The 20,060-nt window shown below is 26.5% G+C and overlaps 3 protein-coding genes across 3 annotated transcripts; 1 reads left to right on the plus strand and 2 right to left on the minus strand.

Moving 5' to 3' along the window:
* Positions 1–368: 368 nt before the first annotated feature.
* Positions 369–4,686, minus strand: OCT59_023872 (uncharacterized protein; the record flags this gene model as incomplete). The annotated part of the gene is made up of 11 exons (XM_025329302.2): positions 369–690; positions 760–830; positions 888–934; positions 1,003–1,248; positions 1,321–1,447; positions 1,508–2,254; positions 2,326–2,372; positions 2,447–2,744; positions 3,270–3,506; positions 3,574–3,652; positions 3,857–4,686. 11 exons carry the CDS (start codon positions 4,684–4,686, stop codon positions 369–371), a joined length of 3,051 nt encoding a protein of 1,016 aa, XP_025173229.2.
* A 1,358-nt stretch (positions 4,687–6,044) lies between these two features.
* OCT59_023873 (uncharacterized protein) lies at positions 6,045–8,708 on the plus strand (the record flags this gene model as incomplete). The annotated part of the gene is made up of 6 exons (XM_066135023.1): positions 6,045–6,281; positions 6,358–6,430; positions 6,506–6,681; positions 6,775–7,111; positions 7,182–7,547; positions 7,771–8,708. 6 exons carry the CDS (start codon positions 6,045–6,047, stop codon positions 8,706–8,708), a joined length of 2,127 nt encoding a protein of 708 aa, XP_065991093.1.
* A 6,246-nt stretch (positions 8,709–14,954) lies between these two features.
* OCT59_023874 (uncharacterized protein) lies at positions 14,955–17,385 on the minus strand (the record flags this gene model as incomplete). The annotated part of the gene is made up of 5 exons (XM_025319661.2): positions 14,955–16,196; positions 16,282–16,618; positions 16,715–16,899; positions 16,968–17,031; positions 17,134–17,385. 5 exons carry the CDS (start codon positions 17,383–17,385, stop codon positions 15,142–15,144), a joined length of 1,893 nt encoding a protein of 630 aa, XP_025173231.2. The 3' UTR covers positions 14,955–15,141.
* Between the last annotated feature and the right edge of the window lie 2,675 nt (positions 17,386–20,060).

The following is a 20,060-nucleotide window of genomic DNA, read 5'->3' on the forward strand; positions in this document are numbered from 1 at the left end:
ATTAGGATAAGCTTTGTTTGTTCTTTTAGAATATTAAAAATTATTTAAGTGCCGGTCCTTATATGATCGACATAAAATTATTATGCAGATCCGGGGGGAATTTACTATGAAAAACTATGATATACAAATAATTGTCAACAATACCGATAAGGAAAACCCCAAATGTTGTGTAAACAGACACAAAAAAAATCACATTACTCTGTTCTTCATAGCCCGTTCAAACAATATATATATAAAAAAAAATACTCTCTTTATTATTTAAAACGCACTTATAGTACGGTCGACGTTGGATTTTGGTATAAAGAAGTATATTACTAGTAAAATTGCAATTTCTAAAATTTATTACAACCAAACCAAAAACCCATTATTCATGTATTTTTTGAAGATTCTGCTTCTTCCAAAGCACGAAGTGAAGCAGAAGCTTTAAAAGTTCTAGTATAATTTGCAATCCAGTTTTGAATGGTTTGAACTTTTGGAATATCATTTTCTTCTATTTCTTCTTGTGACGCACGTTCTGTAAGATTATCATACATTTCTTGTGCGGACATTTTCTTTCTTTTGTCAATATTTCCATTCAAAAACATTGTTTCCATTAGCGCTTTAATTTCTGGTTTTATTCTTTTTACCGTTCCTCGCTGATTTATTATTTGTTTTTCTTTTAGTGCCCACCCCGCAAAGAAGATACCACGTCTATAAATGAATAAATATTAACAAATTGACCAATGGCAAGAAAATATCACAATGTATTATAAAACTTACATTGTGTTTTGTTGTGTATTTTCTTTATTTGTGAGGTCAACCAAATCCAAATCAACAGAAGAAATTATGATCTAATTGGGAATTGGGTTAATATTTGTACAGTAAATAAAGGGATTGTAAGTATTTACCGTATTTATTTTCTGATTATTGTTTTGGATATTATTTATTTCTGATGCTAATAAAAAAGTATTGGAAATTTAAGATTAGAGTTCAAAATTAACAAAAATACGATCAATAACTTACAAATTGGTCTTAATATTGGAGTTACCCATTGATTAGTTGCTTTAGAAGGAGTAGTAAAACTAGGATTTGGTTTTGTAGTTGGAGTTTTTTCCAACTTTTTTATTTTCGCTGGCGTAATCGTTGTCCATTCATTTATATGAGGTAAGGCACGTGCAAGTATATGACCTGCATTAGGACCATCAACTGGCCAAGACCATTCATTCCAATTATTTATACCAGCTATAGTTCCGATCTTTGTTTTTTTGTCTATTCAAAAAAATTGTATCAAAAATTCAATCTAATATCTAAAAAATCAATATATTTTTTTTTAATTCTTACCAAATTCACGATCAGGTGTCAGTTGTGAAATGCGAGCTCCTGAAATATTCTGTATTGCTTTTTGAATATCTTCTCCATCAGTAATATTCAATCCAAGTCGTACATAACGTTTTATTGCTTGTGAAATCTACAAAAATAAAATAATGTAAGTAATAAAAAAAATAATTTTCTTCAAGTTTTACATTACTTGAGCATGATGGGAATCTATTGATGTTTTGGCTTCTCCAGCCTCTAAGAATATCCACCGTCTCACTTCTACGTTGTACCAATCATACCAATAAGAAAGGATGATCATCAGTTGTGTATTGTGATAATGTGGACCATTATCAGAAATAATCGTTATCCATTTAGGTTTTTGTTCAAGATTTTCTATTACAGCATGGAGAGAAGAGGCAGTGAACCAAGCATCTTGCTTGGTGTCATCAGACCAGTGATCGAATGCTTCAATATTCATAGTTTGTGTACCTTTGATTTTTTGATACACAAGAACTGAATGCAAAGTCCATCCGCGTTTTCCAAAAAATTCAGATTTTGTCTCACGAGAAGTTTGTGGAAGAATTCTCATCTTATAATCAACAATAAGGACTGCACCTTCATCATCCAACTCTTGAAGTCTAATATTAAATTGTGAATTTAGGTAAAATTTTCTTATAAGGTGAGATAACCAGAATATTAGTTGCTTTAGTTTAATATTCAAAAATTCGTGATGCTCGGCTGATAATTGTTTTTTTAACAGCTCAAAGATGAAAAATAATTTATTGCATTGTGAACATGCATCAGTATGTGATTCTGAACATATTCCAAAAGCATGAATTAAGCAATGACAGATACAAGGATTGTGTTTTGGTTTTCCGGTAATATCAACTTTCAACTCTTTTTCAAAATCCTTTCTGAGATATCGTCGAAGAATCTGTAATTGTTTACATAAATCGTTCTTTTTTCAAATAATAGACGCTATTATTATTATTATAACGTGATAATTACAAAGGTACATGAAATATTTACCTTCAATTGCGTATTTACAATATTATTTTCTATCAATTTTTCAAGATCTAAAAATACCTCATAAAAATTTTCATTGCATATTGAACACAGTCCCCCTAAATTTCCTTATAGACAAATCTACCACTTTCCAATCGTGTCATAAAGGATGTACGTCCCATACCATTAGGATAAAGTTCTGTGAACTTTTCCCATAAAGATTTTTTATTATTCTGCAGGTACAAGATAGGTAATCCACTTTCATTATCCGTCTTATAGGATGACATGTTTACATTATTTTTATCAGAAAAAAAAGAGTCAAATTGATCTAATTTTTCTTGTGATAATCTCATACGATGTGTGACAGGCTTCAACATCGGAGGGCAGCCGTAACCACATAATCGTGAATGTCGCTTTGCATCAATTATTGTGTGACTTCCAACCTATGATTTATAATAGGTGCATGGTGTAACAAAAAAAAATCATACGATCTTAATTTTTTTGAATAATTTTTTCAAATAATTTTTTTTTTCGAATAATTTTTTTGAATAATTTTTTCAAATAATTTTTTTTTCGGATAATTTTTTCAAATAATTTTTTTTTGAATAATTTTTTTCAAATTATAATCTCATTTTATTATCAAATAATAAATCAAATAATATATTTTTTCTAATATTTATACATAAAATCTATTCAAAATGTTTTTGTTTCTATGAACGTATATATATTTCTAAAATCTATATTTCTATGAATGTATGTATATTTCTATGAATGTATAAGTCTATATTCTATGAATGTATATAGTCTATATTCTATGAATGTATAAGTCTATATTTCTATGAACGGATAAGTCTATCAAAAATGTTTGTATTTCTATGAATGTATAAAATAAAATCTAAATAGATAAAAATTGGGCTAAATCCTTTCTGTTTGTAAGTGTGCTTTTGTTGTTATTATATTACACTTACCTTCAGGTTTTTTTCAAGTTGGGAGTATGTGAATTGATCAGCAATTATAGATATAACCCTACGCTTACCATCATGGGTTTTTTTATTTTCTTTTATAGCACGATCAAAACAATACCAAAATTTTTTTGTCGAATTTGGCATATGAATGGGTGTTGATACAAGAAAGCCCATTTTGTAAAGATTTGAAATTGTATCACTATCTTTTATAGGATTAGAGGCTCGCGTCCAGAACTGAAACTTTTTATAATAAAGTTAGTATGCAGATTGAATTATCTCTTTTATATATCAAATACAAAAAACTAACCTTTGATTCATCAGAATTGAAAGGAGTGATCAGATGAGCACCAGCCGCTTTTAGCAAAGCTCGCCATGCACGCAATTCCCTATCCCCAAATTTATGACGTTTTGGATAAATTTTTTTCAGATTTGAATAAAGCTCAAAAATATCACTATCTTGTTTTCCCCAATGACACTACTAGAAAACAATATAAAATTTCGGTAGGTTAATTAATGTTATGAATTGTTAATTTTTGACAGTGCATGTTCCATTTAAGTCTTTAAGATAACCTATATCAAAAATTGTATACCAATTAATCTTTGAAATAGTTCGTCTCTTTAGATGATATTCAAATAATTTTGACATCAGAGACAGATTACCCCAATTACTAGGCGTGCATGTGGGAACATGATGCACGCGTAATGAATTTTGTGTTTTTTGATCTTTGAGACCATAAAGTTCGCTCCCATCATACTTTTCCATAAACCATGATTTGCGCCAAACTTCACTTGGTGTAGAGCCACGAATTATTTTTATTTTTTGTGCTTGTTGATAGATTTCAATAATACATTCATTATCAACAATTCTTGAAACAAATAACGCTTGTTTCTTATTGTAAAAGTGAAGGAGAGATGATGAATAGCCTGAACCAGCATTATGCCACTCGGGATGAGATGATACCCCTAAGTCATGTATAAAAATTTTATATTTATCAATTGTAATTTGAAATGGAATAAATCTAAAACCACGAGATATTTCTTCTATTATTTTTGGATCGTTTTGTCCTATTATTGTTGGTCCCGAAAATTTAGTTGAGTTATGAAAAATTTCATTATATAAAGAGCTAATAGCTCTAGTAGGAGAGGTTTCTATTTTCCCAGAAAATGAACCTGAACTACAAAAATATCCAGGCTGTCTAGGGTGTTCTGAATTTCCAAGAACCACTGAAACTATAAACTCCCGATTATTGCGAAAAACACGAGTCTTCTGACCCAAGCGAATAGGAAAAAAAATATGTTCGTTACTATCATTTGTAGATCGGGAACTCCACCAGTAACGGGCAAATGGTCCATAGTGTAAATTTTCATTAATAGTGCCTGGTGTTAACAATGTAACTGGAACTTCAAGGTGTTTTGCCATTATTTTTGTGAAAGTAAGAAGTCAACAGCAGATTTTAAACGCGACCTTTATTACTATGAGATTATCCCCGAATGTTATTATTATCGATATTAATAATCAATGTCGATCATAACCGGATTAGCACTTAAATTGAATCACAGGAAACAGTTATTAAACTTTAAAATTATACTTTTTTTCTTTTTTTTTGTTCAACGTGAAAAATCTGAAGACCTGATTTCCTATGATGAAATAATGAAAATTAGAAAGGTCGCACTAAGTTGAAAACAGCGATAAATAATTCAAGCTTAAAAATAAAAAAAAAATTCACATCATTTTAAAGTGATTTAATTATTTCTTGATAGTTTAAGATAAAATCCGTTATTTTACAAGATTCTAATTTGTATATTCAATAAGTAAATTCTATTATATTCCAAATAGAATTGATTGATAATGTTAAATTCGTAGTCTCCGAACCAGTGAACATTTTGGGAAATCGTTTTGCAAATTAATTACCCTTAAATGGCTTTTGAACTAATTTGCCCAGAAATTTTTTTTTAAATGTTATAGAATAATGTTCCGAATGATAAAATTTGCGTCATCATATTAGTTGATTAACATATACTTGCTAATTAAGGTTACGATGTTATACAAATTGGTGATATTAGCGTGATAAACTAGCCAAAATTTGTATTACAACCCCAATTGCTTAAAATTGAGAGAATCAAGGTTCGGCAAAATTATTATATTGTATGATTAGAAATTTTTTCTTTAGTGACGCTGGATTCCAGCCTTTAAAAACACTATATTATTCAATTACAGGAAGTGTACCGATCACAAACTTAATATTTTTTATTAAAATATTATTTATAGGTTGGTAAATAATTTATTTTAAAAGGCATGATAAACAAAAAAAAAATATAAAATATTAAATTATTTATTTCTATCGATCACAGGCTGACTAGCTTATTGTACCATGTTTTACTTATATTGAGCGGTATATCTAATTTTGAATGGTAGATACTTTTGGAATGTCAGTTTCTTCCAAACTACCTTTCTTTAATAAGTTCATATCACATTTCCTGCCTGCTATCATATCTATTGCTTTTATCTAAATTTGCTGCTAATTAATTTACAAAGATAATTCCTGAAATATAATAGTAGAATTCACCGGTTGGAAATAGGTCACCAACTAATATTTTTCTTTCTTAAGCTTTGTTAAAGAAATTTAGAAATTCTGATTGTGCTGAACTTTATTAACCGCAGTCCTGCATGCTGAAGATCAGTGAAATTTCGACATAAATAGTTTACAAAAGAAAAAAAATATTTTATTTTCAAAACGTAAAACTAAATTCTGCTGCAACATTATTGTATACCCAACAATGTCTAATAACGCTGAACTTACCAAAAATTCAAATGAGTATAATTGGATTGAAGATGCAATTTCTAAAAAACTTATTAAATATTATGAATTTGAACAATTTTGCGATCTGCAAGAAATTGGTTTCGGAGGTTTTGGAAAAGTTTATCGTGCAAGTTGGAAGAATTATTACAAACAATGTGCACTAAAATCCTTTTTTAATTTCAATGACTCTACAGTTAAAGGAATTGCCCGTGAGGTAATTTTAATATCGAACATATTTCAATTTATATATGTACATTTCTATTATTAACAAACTTCTATTTATTGCTTAGATTCAACTTCAGCGCGAAGTTGATTTTCATAATAACATAATCCGTTTTTATGGTGTCACAACTTCTAGTAAAGGTATCAAAAATTTTAGTAATAATATTTTTTTTTTATATTAAATAAACTAACTTGTAAATTTTTCTTTTTTAAAAGAAAATCAAAGAAAAAAGTATATGTTAGTAATGGAATATGCCGACAATGGTACCCTCCGAAAATATTTGAAAGAAAATTTGGAAAAACTCACTTGGAATGATAAATTCAATCTTGCATTCCAACTGGTTTGCGCAGTATCATGCTTACATAACGAAGGGATCATGCACCGCGATTTGGTAATTAATTTACATCTTATTATGATTTACGTAGTGTATTTTAGCAATTAGCTCATCTTAATTTAATTATTTTAATTTAATGTAATTGAATAGCACTCCAATAATATATTAGTTCATCAGAATACTGTCAAGCTAGCAGATTTTGGCTTATCAAAAAGAATTGAAGAAATACCCAACTCTCAATCAAAAACATTTGGATTAATTCCATATGTTGATCCAAAAAGTTTTAATAGTAGTACAACAGAATTATATGTATTAAATAAAAAAAGTGATGTTTATAGCATTGGCGTATTGTTATGGGAAATATCCAGTTGCCAGCCTTCTTTTCACGGTAAACCATATGATGTTGGTTTAGCTTTAAGTATTTTACAAGGCCTTAGAGAAACACCCACTCATGATACACCTAAAGAATATATTAAAATTTATATTGGTATGTATAAAATTACATTTATATGATCTAAATCATATAATTCTAATTAATTGAAGATAATTTTCTGTAGATTGTTGGAATTTTGAACCTGATAATCGTCCAACTATTGATCAGGTAGTTGAAGAATTAAAAGTACTCATAACGAAAGAAAACGTAATTATAAAAGATTTTCACTTATATAATAATACCAATAATACTCTGTCATCAAATAACCATCAACTTTCTAATTCAACTGTTAAAATTTCTGAAAGTACTAATTCATTAAACGGAGAATTACAATTTATTCCGAATACAAAAGATATAGAATCTTTAATGTCATCAAGTAACCAGTTTGAGAATAACTTTGATACAATAGTTATTAATACTATGTTCAATCTTTTTAATGATAGTGATGAAATAGGGAAGAAAAAGGTCTTAAGTTATCTCAATGAACAAAGTATAACTTTGCAATAGATCAATAATTTATTATTAAATAATCAAAATAACTCGCATTCTATTTACTTGGAAAATTTAACAATTTAGGAATTGGAATCAGTGTTGATAATAAAAAAGCATTCAAGTTATATCAAAAAGCAGCAGATTTAGGAAATTCACATGGAACAAATAATTTAGGGAATTGTTATCAATATGGAATTGGAACTGATATTGATAATAAAAAGCATTTGAATTGTATCAAAAGGTTGCAGATTTAGGAAATTCTTATGGAATAAATAGTTTAGGAGATTGTTATCAAAATGGAATTGGTACTGATATTGATTATCAAAAAGCATTTAAATTATATCAAAAGGCAGCAGATTTAGGAAATGAATTTGGGATAAATAGTATAGGATATTGTTATCAAAATGGATTTGGTACTGATATTGATAATAAAAAAGCATTTGAATTATATCAAAAGGCATCGGATTTAGGAAATTCATATGGAATAAATAATTTAGGACAAAGTTATCAAAATGGAATTGGAATTGATATTGATAATAAAAAAGCATTTAAATTATATCAAAAGGCAACAGATTTAGGAAATTCATATGGAATAAATAATTTAGGAAATTGTTATCAAAATGGAATTGGAATTGATATTGATAATAAAAAAGCATTTAAATTATATCAAAAGGCAGCAGATTTAGGAAATTCATATGGAATAAATAATTTAGGAAATTGTTATCAATATGGAATTGAAATTAATATTGATAATAAAAAAGCATTTGAATTATATCAAAAGGCATCAGATTTAGGAAATTCTTATGGAATAAATAGTTTAGGAGATTGTTATGAAAATGGAATTGGAACTGATATTGATAAGAAAAAAGCATTTGAATTATATCAAAAGGCAGCAGATTTAGAAAATACATTTGGAATAACCAACCTAGGAAATTGTTATCTTAATGGAATTGGGACTGGTATTGATTATCAAAAGGCATTTGAATTATATGAAAAGGTATCAAATTTAGGGATGAGTGTAGCTCAATATAATCTTGCTATGATGTATGAGAATGGAAAAGGAACTGTGAAAAATATAAATAAAGCAATTTATTGGTACAAAAAATCTGCTGAACAAGGAAATCAAGTTGCTCTAAATAAATTAGAGGAGCTTAAATAGAAAATAAAGAATAATTCATGTAAAAGTAAATTAAGAATATTTGATTAAATATTTAAATAAAATAGCACATAACTAGTAAACCATTATTTTTTAAATATTATTAAATTGCCATCTAATATTTTTAAATTAAAATTTATTAATAAAAATTTTTCATTTACAAGGTATGGTGCCAGAAGTCTATACTTGACAATAAAAATATAACACTTAAAAATCTTCAACTCCTTAAAAAAAAAATACAATTTAGAAAAAATAAATTGGTAACTATATTCTTTGAGGTAAGCTCTATCAAATTATCGGTCAGATTTTTAAAAGAAGATCTACGTAAAAAGTTATAAGCATTTGAAATTGCATGATTTTCATATGATCGGCCCAAGTTTGAAACAAAATATGTTGGCAGAACTTGTGATAATTTGGGCCGACTCTATGCATTGTGATAATGCCAGCTCGAATTATCATAATATGAATCAAATGTAATTTTTTTAAAAAAAAATTTTTTATCAATGTATAGCTTTTATGAAGTGGTAGTTGCGATTTATTTCCGAAATCTACTTTTTCTTATGTTTTATCTTGTTTGTAATAAAAAATTTTCAAAAACCGCATTTCATTAGTACTTTACACAAGAAATCCCGGATCACATGATATAGAATCGGCTCAGAAAATTGACCGTATAGACTTCCGGAACAATTTATGTGCTAATTACTATCTACCTATTTATTGTGCCAAGAAATTAGTATTAATTAAACAATAATTTAATCTATTATTATAATATTACTAGACTAAAGCTGTTCTCAAGCATCTCCTTCAATTTCATCAAATAGTTACGTTATTGTCACAATCAATAAATTGAAACGATGATTGAGCAATTGAAGGTCATTGAAGAAAAGTGGTTACTAATCAATCTATCATTAGGGGCCCTAATTAACCAATTTTTATTTTAGAATTATTAAATTTAACAATAAATACAGTCGTTCCAGGGCCTCGGAACTATTATTATTTAAAATTACTCGATTTAATAGCAACAATAAATAGTCAGTTGAGTACATTTTATATCATAATTATTAATTACCTTATAAAACTGCCTAAAGTATTCAAGGTCTAACAATTTAAATTGAATTATACCAGCAGGGAGGGTATTGATATTATACTATGGGCAGTATATTTCAAGGGAGATAGTACGCTACACAGCCAATATACCGAACAATTAATCAGAGTCGTTATTTATTGATCTATTTAAATGACGCTTTATTAGCAAATAAATACAATATCCATAAACGAAATTTTATTGATTAATGGTTGGTCTTAATCAAAAAAAAATTTTTTACGTCAAATGGTTCTGCCATGTAAAGAGAAAATTTAGGAGAGCATAGTAAACATGTAGTGTATGGTTGGCTATGTATGTAGGGTATGGTTAAACATCACATATAAAATGATCACGTGACCATACGTGTTACAAAATAGAACGGTCTAGGCCTTTCTATATTTGGTAATAAACAATGTAGATCTGTATGGAACGCGTGTGAAATTTTGCATACCCTACATACATAGGTATCCATACAATACATGTTATCGTAACACCCAAAATGTTTTTTAGCGATAAAATACTCAGTTATTATAATGAGAATATGCCAAGGGGAAGTTTTTTAGTCAGTGCTATACGGTAACTGTTTCTGAGGAAGAAGCTATTAGGAAACATGTTCCTGAATTTGTTTTTGTAAAATTATTTCCATAGTAAAACTTTATTATAAACTTTATTATGAACATTCAAGGCACAATAACAATATGAGAACTTTTTCACCTGCACCAAAGGAGTTAAAATTCGGACCACTTTCTTTAGAAAAGACGCTCACTCGAGGAAATTTACAAAAATTCTGCGCTAAAATGTCATGCTCCTTTACTTTCGCTTTTATTGACAAGCTAATTCTATATACGTTATATTAAAGTCTTCTTAGATGTCAATGCTTAAGAAAACAATAATGTTGATGTGAAAACATCCCAAAAGCATCCACAAGCCAGCTGCAATGTATGGAAACTTCTGAATACCGAGTAAATATGATAACGAAGAAATTTTAGCCAGTACTAAAGATCCATATCCTATAAAATTATAGACGGTTTTTTGACGTGCACTATGAATTAAGCCTTGAATTTTCTTTGAGTCAAAAAATTTTTACTCGTTTCATTAAAAACTGGCTTGCCGTTAAATGGTAATGTCTGAATATTGCTAAGAACTTGGAATTAGTATTAGCAAAAGTCAGTTGAATTTAGTGACTTTGACTCAGTTAATTAATAATTACTGTCAAAATTGATATAATGATTGCTATCATAAAATAGGATATGGAAAATATATGGTACAAGGGCAATTGTTTAAGTGCTAATATAGATGTAGCTTACGCGATTTAAAGAAATATTTAATGGCAATCATTATCTAAATTATGCGCTTAATGCCGTTATGTTTGCTTAATTAATTATAAAAAAAAATATCATTTGATTTGAACTCTAAGATAATAACAGAAAATATCATAAAAATATTATAAATTTCAATGTTTTTCTATTATTAAAGGTAAATGAATCACAAAGTTAATCATTGACATAGATTTTATTCGGGCAATTGTTAATTAACTTAATTATAATAATAATAGTATATACTTTACAAAAAAACCCAAATTCGACATAAGGCTAATAAAATTATTTTAATAGGCTGGTAATAGGAATAAATTAGACCTATCATCAAGCTCGTTAATAGTACTAGTAAGAAAATTGTAAACGAATATTTTAGGACTAAATAATAAGACTTTAAGCATTTTAGTATAATAGTAAAATAATTTTAATACAATATAAGTTTAATAACAACACTATGCAATATCACATTTAAAATAAAATTATAATAAAAATAATATTATTGAATATTTATTTAATATTCGCTAAAAATATTATATCTAATTACTATAAAGTGTCATATTGTTAATTTTCACCCAAATTACATCGCCAAAAATAAGAATCTATTTTGAAACAATAATACATAACAAATGATATGACTTCATTCAATTAAAAAATTTTTGTTTAAATATTACCTACAAAATACGTTAGTGTTTTTAATAAAAAAAAATGAAAAGAAAAGTTTCCAAAGTTAGTTAACTTCAAAACTTACCATCCAAGTCCAAAATCTATAAAAGAAGCAGGAAATGTTAATAATTGTTTCTTTAAAAAAGAAAATTAAATAAAAAAAAATTTGAAGTATGTAACTTTGAAACTCACCATTTTGACATCACGAAGAGCTTTAAGTCCAACTTCGAAACTAACCAAGGATTCCTAATTAACGTCCAAATTCAAAGCCAGAACCTATAAAAATAAGAAACCATTAGTTATTAAAAAATAAGGAAAACCCAAGTTTTGTAGGTGTTGCAAGACTTACCATTTTCATTCCCAGTGGTTTACTCATTTATATTCAAGAGTCCGAAACCTATAAAAGAAGAAAATGAAACATTAAAAATGTTTTATTTATTAATGGAACAATTCATTAAATTTCCTCTATCCTTAGTATTGAGGAACCAGTTACCTAAAAAAAAAAAATAAATAAAAATAATGAAGTGTTAATGATTATTTCGTCAAATTTTTTTTTTAAAAAATCCTAATATCCATTTCTCAAGATCTAGAAGAACTGACTGCGTATAAAAAATATTAATGATCATTTCATTAAAAAATGATGGATTTTTTTTTAAAATGAAAACCTTGATATCTATTTCTTGAGATGTGAAGAACTGACTGCCTACAAAATAAAAAAAAAGAACTGTTAGTAAGGTTCGTCAAAATAAAAAATTAAAAAAACAAAAACTTATAATATTACACTATATTGTTAGCCATTGAAATTCCACATGCCTAAAATGAACTGAAAGACCCAACTAAAAAAAAGAACCATTATAAACAGTTCATTAAAAAAAATTTTTTAAAAAAGGCAAGATTTTACCAGAATTCTATGCGTTTAAAAACCTTACAACAATTCGTTAGAATAAATAAATCATATATTTCCAGGTTTTCTTAACAAGATTCTGTATCTAAAGAGCTGCCTAATAAAGAAGAAACAAAGAATGTTAAAAATCATTTATCAAGATAAAATTTACAGGAATGTCATGTCCAAAAAACAGTCTAAAAGAAAAAAATCAAAACTAAAAATGTTTATTTAAATAAATAGTCCTTCGTTGCACTCCAGACTAATAATTTTTTTAATGGAAAGTTAAAGAAAAGAGGGAAAGGGAAAGGACGAAGGAAAGGAGATGGAAAAAAATAAGAGTTCTTTGATTGTGCGACTTTGATGATTATCGTTCTTATAATGTAATATAAAGTCATGTGATTTGCTTACGTTACTCTTGCAAATTGAAAAATATAAAAAAAGCTTAAAATATTGTGCCAGATAAATAAATACAATGAATAAATTAATAAGTTTAAAGAGATAATAATAAAAAGTTTAACTAAAAGAAGTTAAAAAAATAGCTTAATTTTTTATATACAGTATTTCATATTGGAGAACAATTAGACTTAGACTTATTTATAAACTTACTAACTAAATAGAAGAAAATCGTATAATAAATATTGTTGATAAAAATAAATATTAGCACAATACCAAAAATATAAAATTCATTAAATTAATTTTATTATTTTCCTCTGTAATAGCACTGTAATAGTAATATAATAGCTATATGAATTTTTTAGTGAATATGCAAAACTGTCGGAAATATTGAAACTCTATTGTTAGTGTATTATAAGCCTTTAATATGGCCTAGTGTAGGCCTATATTTTCAATTTTATGTAAAAAATTTGTTTAATATGCTTTTAATAGCCCACAATATGGCTAATTGTTAATAGATTTAGCATATTATAATGCTAATACCAAAATTCGAGATTTTTGTAAAGTATGTTTTATCAATATATTTCGTTTATGACATCAGTTGCACCTAAATAAAACAGGTTGGCGAGATACAAGTCTGACATCTCGATCAACAGAAATCAAGAAATCATAATTATATATTTCCTAGATATTGTAAGTTTTTACTATTTATGTGGTTTATATTGAACTGTCTTGAACTCTAAATAGAATTATTATTGTACGGTGTTGTTTTATATTGGTTAACGTCACGATAAGTAAATAGGCACAGTTACAACTCAAGTAGCTGTGAATTATATAAATATCAAATAAAAAATTTTTTACCATCTAACATTACTAAGTTCGACTGAAATCAAGAATTAATTTGTCAGCATTAAGGGGAGGGTGCACATACAGTATTTTAATGTACTATATATTTATATCCCAGGTCTTTTTTTTATTATATATACTAGCACTTCATAAAGTATCTCACGTTCTTAAAAATAATAATTTAAAAAATCTTTTATTGCAAGTTTTAACCAAAGTTAAAGTATTTCCAACTTAAATACTATTACTAAATAAAAATATACTAACACCGAAAATAAGGTTTCCTTAACTAATTATCTAATTTAAATATTGGTCTATTACTTAAGTAAATTGAATACTACATATTTAAAATTTACTATTTCCAGCAGAAATTTTCACTGTAGAAAACCAATATGCGAATACAATAAAAGATTCATTTTTTAGTTCGAACCAAAAAAAAAAGTAAAAAAAATTATTTTTCGTCATTGGAAAAAGGCAAGAATAAAAAAAATGAAAATAATAATTAAAAAAATTTTTTATTGGCTTAAAAAAATTCAGTCTATAGTAAGAACCGGGAGAAAATGAAAGGTGATTAATAAAAATTAAATTTTTTTTATTAACATTATTATCTTAGTAAAAAAAAATATCCGTTCAAAATTTCATTAACCGAAATTGATAAATTATTTATCTGTAGTAAATAACATGTCACACAATTCAAAATTATTTATAAAGAGGGTAATCCAAATATTACCGGAATTTTTTTAGTTATATAGATGATCCTTTTTATTTTAAAATTTATTTTTGCTGATATATAAATAATAAATCATATTTGTGATATATAATTAATGTATTACATATAAATCATTACAAATAATATATTAATATAATCAGGTTTCAAAAAATTATTAAATAGACTATAAATATAAACTCATGGTCCAATAAATTTAATCAATTTTTAACATTTCGGTTAAATATGACTACAAATTAATCCTTTAATAAGTTTTACAGTTTAGTTATACTTTTTAATACTTTTACTATAATAACAACATGATCTTGCGTGACTGACGCAATAACTATTATTTATTGTACGGACGCTTAACAATCTGATGTGGCGCTTCGCGCCACATCATACCATTATTAAGCACGCCCAAATTTCATATTTTATTTAAAATAACAAAATAATAATAATCATAAGCTAATATTATCTATACTATATATAAAATATGTATTATATAATATCCTATTTTTTTTAAAAAAAAATATATATATATATTATGACCCCACTTTTAAACTTTCTAATTTACTTTGAGCATTCGGATATCCTTGATTTGCGGAACGTTTATACCAGTAAATCGCTTGATTAATATCCTCATGTTCATACATACTTGCAAGATTATATTGAGCTACACTATACCCTAAATTTGCGGCTTGCTTATATAATTCAAGCGCCTTTTTATTATTAATATTAGTTCCAATTCCATTAAAATAACAATATCCTAACATTGAGATTCCTCTCAAATAATTTTTTTCTGCTAATTGTTTAAATATTTCAAAAGCTTTTTTATAATCTTTATTATTATCTTGATCACCTTTTTTATATATCATTGCAAGATTAAATTGAGCTGTTAAACTTCCATTATTTGCCGCCCTTTTATACCAATAATTTGCCATTCTTGAATCTTTTTTAACACCTATTCCTTTATCATAAAATAAACCAATTTTAAATTCTCCAGCTGCATGATTTTCGTTAGCTATTTCTTCATAATATTGAAAAGCAATTTCTTCACTTTTTAAAGCACCATCACCAAATTCATGACATAAACCAATATAATATTTTGCTAAATTATAATTTTTTTCCGCCGCTTTAGAGAATAAAGAAAATGCTTCTTCATAATTTTTTTCTATACAAATTCCACAATAATTAAAATATCCTAATAAAAAGATCAAATTTGTCTTATTATTAATTTGATTATTATTTAAGAACCAAGTATAAATTTCTTGTAAATTAATTTTACAACTATTATTAATATAATCCAAAATATTTTCTTTAATTTTAATATCATCATCATTTTTTTCATTAATTGATATATTAATTATTTCAATAATTTTATCAGATATCATAAAAAAATCTTTTGATAAATTATTTTTGTTTATAATTGATTCATTTGATGAAGTTGATGATGATGTTGGAGTTGTTGAAGTTCCAATTTCTTTAATATTCTTTTTTTCAAAATTTTGATAAACATTTTTTTGTAAAATTATTGTTGACAATTTTCTAACAACTTCTTGCATAGATGGTCTTTTATCCGGTTCAACGTCCCAACATTCTAATAATAATAATATTTATGAACTGGTTATTATTTTTTTTTTAATGAAAATATAAATATCATTTATATATAAATAAATATTTACCTGTATAAAGTTTTGCATAGTCACTAGGAGTTTCAGGTATAATAGATTCTCTGAGACCTTGTGAAATTTCTATGGCCAAACCGATATCATATTCACCATTAGTATTAAATGGAGTATATCCACAAGATATTATCCATAATAATACGCCTACGCTATAAACATCACTTTTTACATTTAATGAGGATAATGCATTACTATTTCGTAAACTAAAACATTTTGGATCGACGTACGGAATAATTTTATATAATATTGATTTGGATTCATTTCCAATTCTCTTCGATAATCCAAAATCACCTATTTTGATAGAATTCTGATGAACAAACACTTTTTTGGAGTGCTTTTTAAATAATTTCGTATTAGATTGATAAATTATATTAAGAGAGAGTTGCGATAAATATAAAAGTAATGAATAAATTAAATAAAATAAAATTACCAAACCACAATGTACGATTCCTGCTTCGTGCATAGTCGATACAGCGTAGGCTAATTGAAGCGCCATATTTAATTTATCATTCCATGTAAGGTCCTTAAAATGTATCTTCAAATAATCTTGAAGGGTACCGCCATTGGCATAATCCATTACTATCATATAACTATTTAACTTCTTATTTTGTATTTCTAAATAAAAAAAAATTTTTTAAGTAAATTTTTAATTATAAAAAACGTAATAAATATTTTTATCATACCTAGATTAGTAATGCCGTAAAGACGAATATTATCATGAAAATTGACCGTATGTTGAAGTTTGAACTTTAAATCATAAATAATATGAATTAATTAATTGTTAATTAGTTATTTAATAAATTATCTTAATATATATAATATATATATATATTTTTTTAGATAAATTACCTCGTAAAGAGTTTCTTTAACCATGACAGTATTGATATTTAGAAAAGATTTCAATACGAAACATTTTTGAGAATTCTTCCAGTTTGCTCGATAAACTTTACCAAAATTTCCTGAACCGATTTCTTGAATATTAGTAAAATCTTTAAATTCATAATGTTTAAGATAATTTTTAGAAATAGCATCGTTGATCCAATTGATCTCTTTTGAATTATCTGTGGAAACTTTATTAAGTTCCATAGTATTTTTTGACATGTTTGAAATTATTTTTTTTTTTTTTAAAAAAAAAGGTTATTTACTGCGGGAAAAAATTTAATTTTTAAATAAATGTTTAAAAAGAAAAAATTAATTTTTTTTTTTTTAGAAAAAAAAAATGAAAACTGCGTGTGTGCATATATATAATTCTTTGAACAAAAGCAATAAAAATAAATAAATAAATAAATAAATAAAAATACCGTATATCATGAACAAAAGCAAAAAATAAAAAAAATTTAATACTTTTATGGAAAAAAGTTTGTTGTACTGAAATTAGCCTGAAATAGATTTTAAGGCCGTGAAGATCTCGGCCCAAATTATTTTAAAAAATGGGGTTGATCAAATGATCAACAATTTGCAAATTATACAAATTTTACAAAATTATACTTGAATAACCAAAAGATAATCATATATATAAATTTTGATTAGTCCCCACTGGAGATTATGTAAACTTATTTTAGACGACAAAAAAAATTATAAAATAAAACAAATAATCTGAAAAAAAAAGTATTTTTATCGAAAAGTTACTAAATTATTATTTATCATCATTTGACCAAATAATCATAAAAGTTTTTCATTTATGGTAAATATCAATCTTTGTTTCTCGAATGTTATTGTTTTTGCTTTTGAGAATTGTTTATTTACAAATATAGTAATATAAGTAAACAATTACTTTTGTTATTGTTTACATAAGTATAAAATGAAGAATGTATCAAAATATTACTAAATTTACTTGTATTTTAACAGGATTTACAAGTACAACATGACAAAGCAATCGTAATTCTATGAAATTCTGAAATTCTGTTTGTTTCGGTGATCGTACAACATTATTTTGAAATTTCATATGAATAAATGTTTACTCCTGATACTCCAAATCGACCCAATGATTATATTTGTATATTGTTATTTTATAATCATTCAGCAAATAGAATTAATATGTTGATCATTGTTACAAGATTCTTGCTTTTTCGGTAGTAGCCGTTATGCGGTTTTGTGGTGAAGCCCTCTTCAGTCATACGATGAAACATAAATAAATACATGGATGGTAATATACTAATACATAAATAAACTCAATAACGAAATCATTGTACATTATTTAAGCATATATTCTTGGATAACTGCAATTTTTAATAAGTCGTTCTAGAAATATATTTAAAATAAGTAGCATTATCAAGTTTATTAAACTGGTCTAAGATACATAAGCATCGTTAACGTCTTTGTAACTGAAAGTTTAACTTTTTGCAAATCTTCATTTTTCTGACATTTATTAATTCTTGGTGGTTAAGATACGACACCGTATATACAGTACGTTCTTTTTTTTCCAGTAATGGTTGATGTATGAGATAGTGGATGTTTCTTTTGATAATTTCAGCGGTGTCAATCCCCGCTCGGGAGCCCCCTAAATGCGATAGCGCTGCGGATAATCGATGACTATTTTAGGTTTAAACAAAATGTTACAAAATCTATAAATAAGGCTTGCTTTCGGATTTTACCGTCTTCAATTTTAGTTTTCTGTCCAATAAAAATAATAAGCGAAATGCATGATACTGAAAACCGCACAAATTGGAAAAATGTTGAAAATTATTTAGCGTTAAATCTTTTTTTTAATTTAAACGTCATCGTAAATGTAAGGTAATTTTATTTATAGTGACTAGAATTTGCGTCTTGCAGAGGACTTCGTCCCTTAGCGTAATATTTTTATTATACGAATTAAATATATACAGTAGGTAATTCTAACCAATTTTCTTAATTTTGACTAATTTATTTAATTTAATTTATTAAATTAAATAAAAAAATGGCGACTTTGAATCATTATATCAAATTCCGACAAATCCGATTTGCGGATACGAATAAGAAAACTTTCAATTTTAATTAAAATTTTTATTTGGTTTTTTTTTAATAATAAACACATAATTTGGCTGGTAAGTCATTAATATTCACTGCGACTTTACAACACTATTATAAAAAATATACCGTGGGTAGTGTAGGTAGTATGAGTGGTGTTGTTGGTGATGAATTCCTAATTAGGGATTCCCATAATTAGAATCGATTTTAATCGCGATTAATCGTTTCCAATCGATTGTGCACCATAAAATTTGTGGCAAAGCAATTCCAATGATCACAAATTTAACATAAAAACTACTTGAAACCTCATTCTGTTTATTTTAGTGTTGGTTGCCGTAATAGTTATAACCGGTGCCGTAAAGTTTTATGTCGCAAAATGTATGTATCACGTGACTTATAGAATACTAAGCGATCGTCAAGAAGATTTCCTTTTTGGAAATCAGTGTAACGTCACGTGACATACGTGACATAACGCGAAGTAGAATTTAGTAATTCGGGCTGGCATTATAGTTTCGTTTTTTATTCGATAATCAAGTAAAATCTATTCTGATTCGATTTTCGGTTAATTCGATGAATTGATTCCAAATTATTCCCTCACTATTTAGTTAATTTAGTGTTAATTTCTTTACTGTGTAGATCTTCCAACAATTACGTTATACATTAGCTTATTTATAAATAAACATTTTCACCACATATAAAAATATATTATTTAAAGTAAATACAGTATTAGACTTCAGCAAACTTTTTTGTTCTTTTAAAATAAACATGAGCCAATAACCAAACTCAATACGTACCGTTACTATTTTAAAAATTAAAAATGTTAATGATTC

This window comes from Rhizophagus irregularis, chromosome 4 (assembly GCF_026210795.1).
Source record: "Rhizophagus irregularis chromosome 4, complete sequence".
In the NCBI taxonomy this organism is placed as follows: Eukaryota; Fungi; Glomeromycota; class Glomeromycetes; order Glomerales; family Glomeraceae; genus Rhizophagus; species Rhizophagus irregularis.